We start from the raw sequence: 9,757 nt of genomic DNA, 5'->3' as shown, positions 1-9,757 counted from the left end.
TCATGATCAAGTCTTCAGCCTCTATATGAGTATTAATTAACTTGTTATCTTTAAATATTTACTGGTGGTAGGACCTCTTATGAATCCGACCAGGTAGGCAGCACCACCCTGTCTATTTCTACCGTGAATCAGTAATGCGTTTCGGGTTGAAAGGTGGGGCAGCCGTTGTACTATAACAACTGGCACCTTACAACTCAAGGTAGGTGGCGGCATTTACGTTGTAGATGTCTATGGGCTCCGGTAACCACTTAACACCAGGTGATTTGTGAGCTCATCCACTCATCTAGGAAACATATAATAAAAATAAAAATAATAAAAAAGTTAAGTGTTATTCGAGATGATATGTAATTATTTATTTTAATTTTAAATCTTTACCTCTAAAGTGCTATTGTAGTATGTTTGCGAATTTCGTCCCAAAAAGCCTCTCCATAAGGTCTTAAGTTGCAACGAATTATTAACAAAAACACCGGAACGAGTGTTAGCCGCAAACATGTGGTTTTGTAAATGAAACTTTCATCATTTTTGCGTCAAACACGCTTTTGAATTCGAAATAAATTTTGCTGCGTGTGAACCACGTACACAGTTTGTGATTTTAAAAGGTTTATTTTTTTTAATAACTACTGCTGATAAAACTAAAAAACACTTTGTTTGACATAATAAGTATAATAGTAATTACTGAATGCCCAAAGTATACTTTAAAAAGTAACTATTTTATTGTTCAACAGTACATTGTCATGTTTTTTAGCATTAACCGAAAACCAATAAGCTGTTTTGCTTAAATTTCTCTTTTAAAACTGAGAAAACTGAGAAATTTTTGAAGTTGAACTTTTGAAGTTGTGTGGTTAAAATAAAATACACCAATAAAAAATACACGTATACCAGAGAAGACGGCATTTTGAGAATTTTAGAGAGACGTCGCTTTAGTGTTCTCGCAGTGGTTTTGCTAAGAAGCAATTGTTATTTACTTGCATATGCAAGGCTTATTGAGTAATTTAACAAGCCGCGCACTAAGTCTAAGTTCCTTTTTGCAAGTTCACAGGAACAGTTGGTATAATTGGTATTCGGTACGTTATTTTATTTCAGTATCTCAACCAATATTGTCCTGCTCTGATTTTCGTGTAGTCGGGCATGCCCTCCGTGGGCCCCACACAGGCTACCGCCGGACACCTGTCGTACAAATATTTATCAGCAGCTTCTCTGATCGAGTCTGGCTTTATATTAGACAACAATTCATATTGACTAATTAACGGTTTCCTTCCACAAAAATACATCAACTGCATTCCAATATCATACGAGGAATTCACGGTTCCATCAAACATCTTCGCTACCTTTAGTTTGGCCAAGTTTTTCGCCCTTTCTAAATCTGTATAATGAACACTAACGCACATCTTCATCCAGTAGTCCTGAATGTTGTTTAACATATCTTCTAAAACTAGTGGCTGTCCCACATAGTACACACCCCATAAGCCGATATCGCCGTATGGAAAATAAAACGGCTCGTAGCTCTCGCAAAGACCAGAGGCAGCAGCGCAGGCCAGTACTGGTACGTTACTGTTACCTCCTCCTTGACTTTTATCCCAGGCTCCCATCATACACCCCATTACCAACAGCTTTAAGTAATCTTCATGGCCATATCCCGGGACTTCGAACCCAATGGCAACGTGAGCGCATGGCATAGAATCGTCACGGTACATAATCTGGGACCCAGTAAATCGGCAAGGGCCTCTTCCAAACTGCTTCGTTGGATCTCCAACCATTTTTCCGCACATCGTTTCTGCGATGCGTACGACTTCTTTGTGGTCCACGTTTCCAGATGTAGCAAAGCAAACTTTATAAGGCTGGTAATGATCGGTCATAAAGGATGACAGAAGTTGACTGTCAAAGTTTTGAATATTCTTCGATGGGCCTATGACACTTTGAGCCAGCGGGGTTCCTTGAAAAGCAGTTTGATGCAAATATTCGAACATAACAGCTTTAGGATCATTATCGGAGTCCACTAGTTCGTAACACATGTTGTGCTTTTCGGTCTCTATTGAAGAGTCATTTAGGTCAAGGTCAGTTATAATGCGACAAAGAAAAGCGACCATCTCGTGCGCATTTTCTGATGGACAAATCGCCACAAATCTTTGTATCTCTTTAGTTGTTTCTGCGTTTATCTTCGCGCCCATTTGCAAAAGATTATGTTCTATTTCACATTGGTTCATTGACTTAAAACCGCAGAATGCCATGTGTTCTAGAAAATGGCTAGCACCGTTGTTTTCCGGAGTTTCAAAACGCGGGCCTGCTTCGATGAACAGAGAAACGCAAGCAAGTGGTGATTGCGTCTGTTCAGTTGCAATCCGCACTCCATTCGGTAGGAGACTGATCTTGGTACCAGGATCATTTGGATCAACAGGATGACAGACTCCAGCAGAGCGTTTCCTATTTAACCTTATCCATTTTGGAAAAAAACTTTTGAACGTTTTACGAAACATCTCGAAGCTAGATAGATGTATTAAAATATTAACTATTTATTGTATTTTAATTGGGAAAGCATTTTAAATAACAATAGAAATTGTCAAAATTCAATATTGACAAACTGTATTATATCTAAAAAGTTTGAGGTAGTCTCTGAAACATTCTGATTAAGTTTACCTTGTATATGATGGATAAAAACAAAAGGATTCCCAATATATTTCAATTCAGTTCCCATTTATTTCATATTACATATTATTATATCACAAGATAACTTACTTGCATATTGTATTTCGAACGTTGAAATGTCCACTGAAATTAATCTAAATAGCGTCTGTTAGCATTGCAATTGAAGTAGCGACCACCTAAGTTAAGAGCGTTTATCGGCACGATTCACAGATACATTGCTTGCTAATAGAAATTAATCACTATTCCCGATTACCGCGTTGAATTGATTGTTCAAGATTGCTTGTGTTAAGAGGACGTTTCGACGTGATTTATATGTACTTAGTCTGGCCATAAATACTGTTACTATTAAAAATAAACAAAATATTATATTTGAATTTGGAATCTGTCATTTTTATATGATTGCTCATTGAGTTTTCTCATATTGGCGCCAATATATTGTACAATATTTTGCGATATTAAAATGGAGTGAGGTAATAAAGAGAACCGAATCGCTGTGATTGTATTACACAAAGTAGGTATGGAGCCAAATGCAATTTTTAAAACTCTCCATACGCTTGGTATTAGTAAAATGTTTGTGTACCGGGTTATTAATAGGTGCAATGAGACCTCCTCTGTTTGTGACAGAAAAAGATCTGACCGTCCACACAGTGTTCGTACGAAAAAGGTGGTCAAAGCAGTAAGGGAAAGAATTCAAAGAAATCCTGTCCGAAAGCAAAGGTTTTATCTCGGGAGATGAGGATAGCACCTAGAACCATGTCGCGTATTTTAAAAGATGATTTAGGACTTGCAGCCTATAAGAGACGTACTGGTCATTTCTTAACTGATAATTTAAAAGAGAACAGGGTGGTAAAATCGAAACAACTACTGAAGCGGTACGCAAAGGGAAGTCATAGAAAATTTTTGTTTACGGGTGAGAAATTTTTTACAATTGAGCAACATTTTAACAAACAAAATGACCGTATTTATGCTCAAAGCTCTAAGGAAGCTTCCCAATTAGTCGACAGAGTGCAACGTGGGCACTATCCGACTTCAGTGATGGTTTGGTGGGGTATTAGCTATGAAGGAGTGACTGAGCAATACTTTTGTGAAAAAGGTATCAAAACATCGGCACAAGAGTATCAAGATACCATTCTTGAGAAGGTAATGAAGCCCCTTAACAACACCATGTTCAATAATCAAGAATGGTCCTTCCAGCAAGACTCGGCGCCAGGTCATAAAGCTCGGTCTGCGCAGTCTTGGTTGGAAACGAACGTTTCGGACTTCATCAGAGCTGAAGACTGGCCATCGTCTAGTCCCGATCTTAATCCGCTGGATTATAATTTATGCTCAGTTTTAGAGAGTACGGCTTGCTCTAAACGCCATGATAATTTGGAGTCCCTAAAACAATCCGTATGATTGGCCGTGAAAATTTTACCCATGGAAAGAGTGCGTGCTTCTATTGATAACTAGCCTCAACGTTTAAAGGACTGTATTGCAGCCAATGGAGACCACTTCGAATAAGCTTTTTATACTTTAAATTGTTTTATATTTATGTATTAAACTAACATACTGTAAAAGTAATAAATGTTATTTGCCATAGATTTTTTTATTTTCCTTTGTAACAGTACTTATGGCCAGACTAAGTATATGTTTTGCAATTGGAGTAATAGCCAAGGTTAATATTTTTATATTCAATATCTATGGCATGTTTGGATAAGACGACAAAGGTAAAATGTTCCGCCGAGTTAGTGTATTTTTTCGTGCACTGATGATCCAAATGTCGTTATTCGGAAAATATAAATTTGCATATTTATTTTGTAAATTTCGCTACCGCTATTCGGGTATTTCAGAAAATAAATATCATCTATGACTGTTACCACCTCACACGTAATCTATACTAATATATAAATCTTGACTTGAAGCTTGGTATCCATGTAGAAAATACATGTACTTAATGGATAGGCTAATATTTATATGAGTGTTGGACTCGCTAATAATAATGACAATAAATAATAATGTTAATTTTAAATGCACAGCGAAGTGGGCGAGTACGCCTAGTAACTTCTAAAAATGTAGTTTTGATTGTAACATGTGACATAAATTATCCTCATTCACACTATGGTTTAATATATATTATACTATAATTCTCATTTCGAAATATCCTTTGCCGGTTGATTTACGAGCTAAAGTAGTCCTGTTCGGATCGATCAGAACAAACAGAAAAGGTAACACATTCCCGGTACCCAACCATGTTTTCCGTCTGAATAATACATTACTGAAACCACTAGGTCGTGCCAAAGGCTTTTGAGCCCTCTTTACGTTTTCAGAACCCTTTGTAAAACCTACAAGATAAAGCTATTTTTCACTCAACCCAGTTAAATTACAAGAGAGGACATTTTACCTGAAAAGCATTGTTTTAACATTGCACAGAGATCGACGGTCCGCCGAGGGCTCTCAATCCGATCTAATCTTACTTGCAAATGCCTCTTTATTTTTCTTTGCCAGAAAAGGTTTACAATTTACATAAGTTCAGGGCACTGTCTGGCGTCAAAAGTTACGTAAAGAACAGATAACGAAATTTCGATAGGTCAGACATTACTTGTTGGCTTTACAACGCTGCCGATAGATCTGTTATGATACAAACTTGGTTTCTATATTTGTATTTCCTTTCCAGTGCGTTGGAAAAGGATGAGCTATTTAAACAAAATTTTTGGTTCGACGTATTTTTGCTAAGGTCAATTTTAATTCGGCTCTCTGCGAATATTTAAAAAAGTATATTTAATTTACAATATTATGTATACAATATATAAAGTATACACTTGATAATAAAAAAATAGAGTGCCTGTAAAAACCTGTGCTATTATATCGAAAAATAATGGCATTGCCTTAAAACACGATTAAACTATACTACTTTCCTTCTACCATTTTGTGTTGTATTTGTCGATCAACTTAGTTCCAGTTGCAATCGTTATGTTTCTTAGACCAAGTAACATTTTTTTGTTGTTAATATGGTCATAGAAACTCCAGGCTCACAAAGCTGTAAGTCGTAAGGAGTCCATAGATATTATCACTGGATAGGCACACAGCCTGACTCTTAATTGCAATAACAGGTAGGTACTTTTATTGTCTTCTAAAGCAAACGAGGATTTGGATCACTTGATCACCTTTTTTTTCCTACCTAAGCTGATAGCCTTGAGAGACTATTTCTGCATAACCTTAACTAGTAGGTGAGTTCACGGGGCTCAAACCTGACGACGTTGCTAACACGAACCACAGCAAGAGCCGTGCTTCGCAGAATCTACCACCGGATCGGAAACGCGACCTACTGAGAAGATCCGGCAAGAAACTCAGTGGGCTGTATCTGTGGGCTAATTTACTCGTCGAGCCCTTCGACGCAAGCGACGGGTTCGACGAGAACGACGACCGGTGCTTGAGGTGGATCACCATTTCAAAGAACGGTCAGGCGACTGATCACTCTCCTACTTTTCAAAGTTGTATACACGACCGCTTCCCTCCAGAAACATGCCGGACCATAGTAACTTAATATCACTTAGCAACTTAATATCCTACAGGTACCAGTCATCGGAAAACAATAATCGGATATGCCTAGCTATTATTAATTTCGAATTTAAACACTGCTGCGTTTGCTGTTTTGTTTATGACTTATTGTGATTCTTTATTTGTACAATAGCGAACAGCATCACAGAATTTTAATATAAACACGTGCCTAGTAACTCATCAATTTGTTCTTGTTAAAAATAACTTATAGATTAGCACATAGATTATACACTTAATATATTTGAGAGATTAGCATACAGAACAGATTAACATACGCCACTGACATTGCGTTTTTTTTTTAAATGTATCCAATCTAAAGTCCAACTAAAGAGGATCGAGTTCCTCGTACATTAGCTGACCAAAAAACGCTGGCAATAACGTTATCTGAAGGAGCCGAAAAAAGAATGAAAAAAACGGGTTACAATCAATAACTCCCAAATCCCCGATGCTTTGTATTTGCAAACTGGTTATGAAAAAGTTTTAAATTATACCTATACTAAAGAATGACAACTGTCAATCAATGACGCTATATTTCATAATGTCCAACGATGACAAATAGTAGCAATTTGGTACCTAAATAGTTTTTTAATAATAATGCTGAAGGCTTCTATTAGATTCACACAAATTTGGCGCCCAGTCGTCACTCCTGTACGGAATCGTCCATATCCGATTCCTTTTATAGATTTCCTTAAGAATATTCCTGATACTCAGTATTCTAGGCTGGATAATGGTTTGACAATTGCCACTGAAGAAAGGGAAAGTTACAATACTTGCGTTGGACTGTTTATAGACGCTGGTTCTAGGTATGAGGACAACTTTGAAAATGGGGTGGGCCACTTTTTCGAACATCTAGCGTTTAAAGGTACAAAATGTCGAACAAAAACTTTACTCGAAGATCAGATTTCATCTTCTGGCGCCATCTTCAAATGCTTCACTACTAGAGAAATGGTGGCGTATTACGCAGATTGTCTTTCTTACGACCTTCCGCGTGTTGTGGAAATTTTAACGGACTGCATATATAATAACAACTTTGCGACGGCTGACATCGAACTTCAGAGAAAGATTGTTTACGCGGAAATGATCGAACAAGACAAAAATTCGAACACTGTACTTTACGATTACTTGCATTCCACAGCATTTCAGGGTACGCCGCTCGCGCAAACCGTAATGGGACCGAGCTGTAATTTGTATAACTTCACTGACATGACGATCTCTAGGTACCTAGCGAAACGATTCGATCCAGCGCGGACCGTTCTCGTTGCTGTTGGAGGAGTCAAACATGATCAAATGGTCTTTCTGGCAAACAATTACTTGAATAAGCTAACGCCCCTAAAATGTGTCGATATAGGTGTTGCTCGATATACGGGTTCTGAGATTAGGTTTAGAAATGATTCCTTACCAGTCGCCAACTGTGTAATGGTAATAGAAGGACCATCTTTTTGCCATAAAGACCAAATTGTAATGGAAGTGGCAGCAAGCATCATTAGTGGGTGGGACAAGTCCCAGCCTGGAGGTATTAACCATGCAGTTAGAATAGCACGAGAGGCCTCTACGGATAAATTCTGCGACTCATATAAAGCAGTTAACATTACTTATAAGGATACGAGCCTTTGGGGGGTGCAATTCATGGGGCCGAGTGTGGAGCTCGAAGACATGGTACTATCAATTCAAGGAGAGTGGATGAATATGTGCCATACGATAACTGATGCAGAAGTAGAGAGAGCTAAACGGGAATTGAAAACTAAAGTGTTGTCGAAGACTGAAAGTTGCGCTGGTACATGTCACGAAATAGGCAGATGGGTTCTGTACAACGGAAGAAGACCACCGCTACACGAGAGAATCTGTGCTATCGACAGCGTCTTCGCACAAGACATTCGACGAGTGTGTAATAAGTATATTTATGACAAGTGCCCGGCAGTAGCGGCAGTAGGTCCCACGGAAGGTCTCCCGGACTATACCAAGATAAGAGCTGGAATGTATTGGTTGAGAATATAAATTTGTATGTTTTAATGTTGCCATTTGAATTACTGTATTTATGTTTGCTGTTACGATACAGATTGTTTTATTATGCTTCGCTTTATTCTCCAAAGAATTCATTATTTTCAGCACACATATTACGATTAACCGTATAATAATTTGCAATGTTATTTATAATATATTTCCTCCTCCTCCTTGCATCGTGTTCCTCAGTATTGAGGGTCGTGACCTTCTAGTACCTATCATTTTAATTCGGACAATTTCCCTCCTTCCTGTCCTCTGCGTATTGGATAGTGACATTGATGTTGGGAGTCCAATGTGATCTTAATTTGTTCGAACCAGCGCTTTTTTCTCTAATTATTATTGACTTGGGAGCACTAATATTGGGAAAAAAAATCTTATATAAACTGCTAATAAAAAATGTGTGTGTGTCCGCTCCGACGCACGACTGGAGTTTACTGGATATAAATATAAATTTGTGTCAGTTGAATACAGTAAAATATGGAAGCTACGTATTCTAGTGAGAATGATCCGGGAGTTGCGGAACACGTGGATGCGGTAATTAAGTAAGTCTATATAATTCACTTTTACAATTAATATATAAGTTGTCCATTCACTGATAGAAGGAATTGTTTATATTTAATAAGCTTTATTAATAAATGATTTGTAGCGGGTTATATTCGGGTATCAACCCACTAACAGTTGATACGTTCAGGAATCGAACCCGAACGGCGTCCGGCCACAAGCAAAACGATGTCGGTAAATTAAACGAAACAATACGAGAAATAGTTCTATATTACGACAACACGATACACTACAGATTATTAACAAATTAACGAGACACAAAACAAACGACTAACAAATATATGAAAATACAATAATGAGAGAAACGCGCGATCAATACGAGGCTTTGTGGCGGACTGCCGGCGCAGCAGCCCGGCGTCACCTGCGATAACGCGGCCGCGCGTTGGCTCCTGATTGGCGCGCGCACGCATCACGCAATCAGGAGCCAATCAGGGGCATAACGCATTTCGTGTGACATGCTATACTCTCTAGTACGATTTTGGTCCCCATAATTTTCATACCCCGGGCCTATATATGTAAATCGATTCTTAAGGAGTAAACTCCAAAAATTAAACGAAACAATACGAGAAATAGTTCTATATTACGACAACACGATACACTACAGATTATTAACAAATTAACGAGACACAAAACAAACGACTAACAAATATATGAAAATACAATAATGAGAGAAACGCGCGATCCGTACGAGGCTTTGTGGCGGACTGCCGGCGCAGCAGCCCGGCGTCACCTGCAATAACGCGGCCGCGCGTTGGCTCCTGATTGGCGCGCGCACGCATCACGCAATCAGGAGCCAATCAGGCGCATAACGCATTTCGTGTGACATGCTAGTACGATTTTGATTGGCGCGCGCACGCATCACGCAATCAGGAGCCAATCAGGCGCATAACGCATTTCGTGTGACATGCTAGTACGATTTTGGTCCCCATAATTTTCATACCCCGGGCCTATATATGTAAATCGATTCTAAAGGAGTAAACTCCAAAAATCATATAGCAATCTAGAAACATTTGTT

At 38.5% G+C, this 9,757-nt stretch overlaps 2 protein-coding genes across 2 annotated transcripts; one reads left to right on the top strand and one right to left on the bottom strand.

Annotated features, from left to right (window-relative positions):
- Window positions 1-583: 583 nt before the first annotated feature.
- LOC101742756 (cytochrome b-c1 complex subunit 1, mitochondrial) lies at window positions 584-2,563 on the bottom strand. Its single transcript, XM_038014315.2, has one exon. It carries the CDS (start codon window positions 2,472-2,474, stop codon window positions 1,080-1,082), a length of 1,395 nt encoding a protein of 464 aa, XP_037870243.1. The 5' UTR covers window positions 2,475-2,563; the 3' UTR covers window positions 584-1,079.
- A 4,134-nt stretch (window positions 2,564-6,697) lies between these two features.
- On the top strand, window positions 6,698-8,233 carry LOC101742610 (cytochrome b-c1 complex subunit 1, mitochondrial). The gene has a single exon (XM_021352278.3). It carries the CDS (start codon window positions 6,775-6,777, stop codon window positions 8,173-8,175), a length of 1,401 nt encoding a protein of 466 aa, XP_021207953.1. The 5' UTR covers window positions 6,698-6,774; the 3' UTR covers window positions 8,176-8,233.
- The last annotated feature ends 1,524 nt before the right edge of the window (window positions 8,234-9,757 follow it).

Source organism: Bombyx mori, chromosome 1 (genome assembly GCF_030269925.1).
Source record: "Bombyx mori chromosome 1, ASM3026992v2".
In the NCBI taxonomy this organism is placed as follows: domain Eukaryota; kingdom Metazoa; phylum Arthropoda; class Insecta; order Lepidoptera; family Bombycidae; genus Bombyx; species Bombyx mori.
The sequence above is the reverse complement of the archived record's forward strand: the minus strand, read 5'-3'. Positions and strand labels throughout refer to the sequence as shown.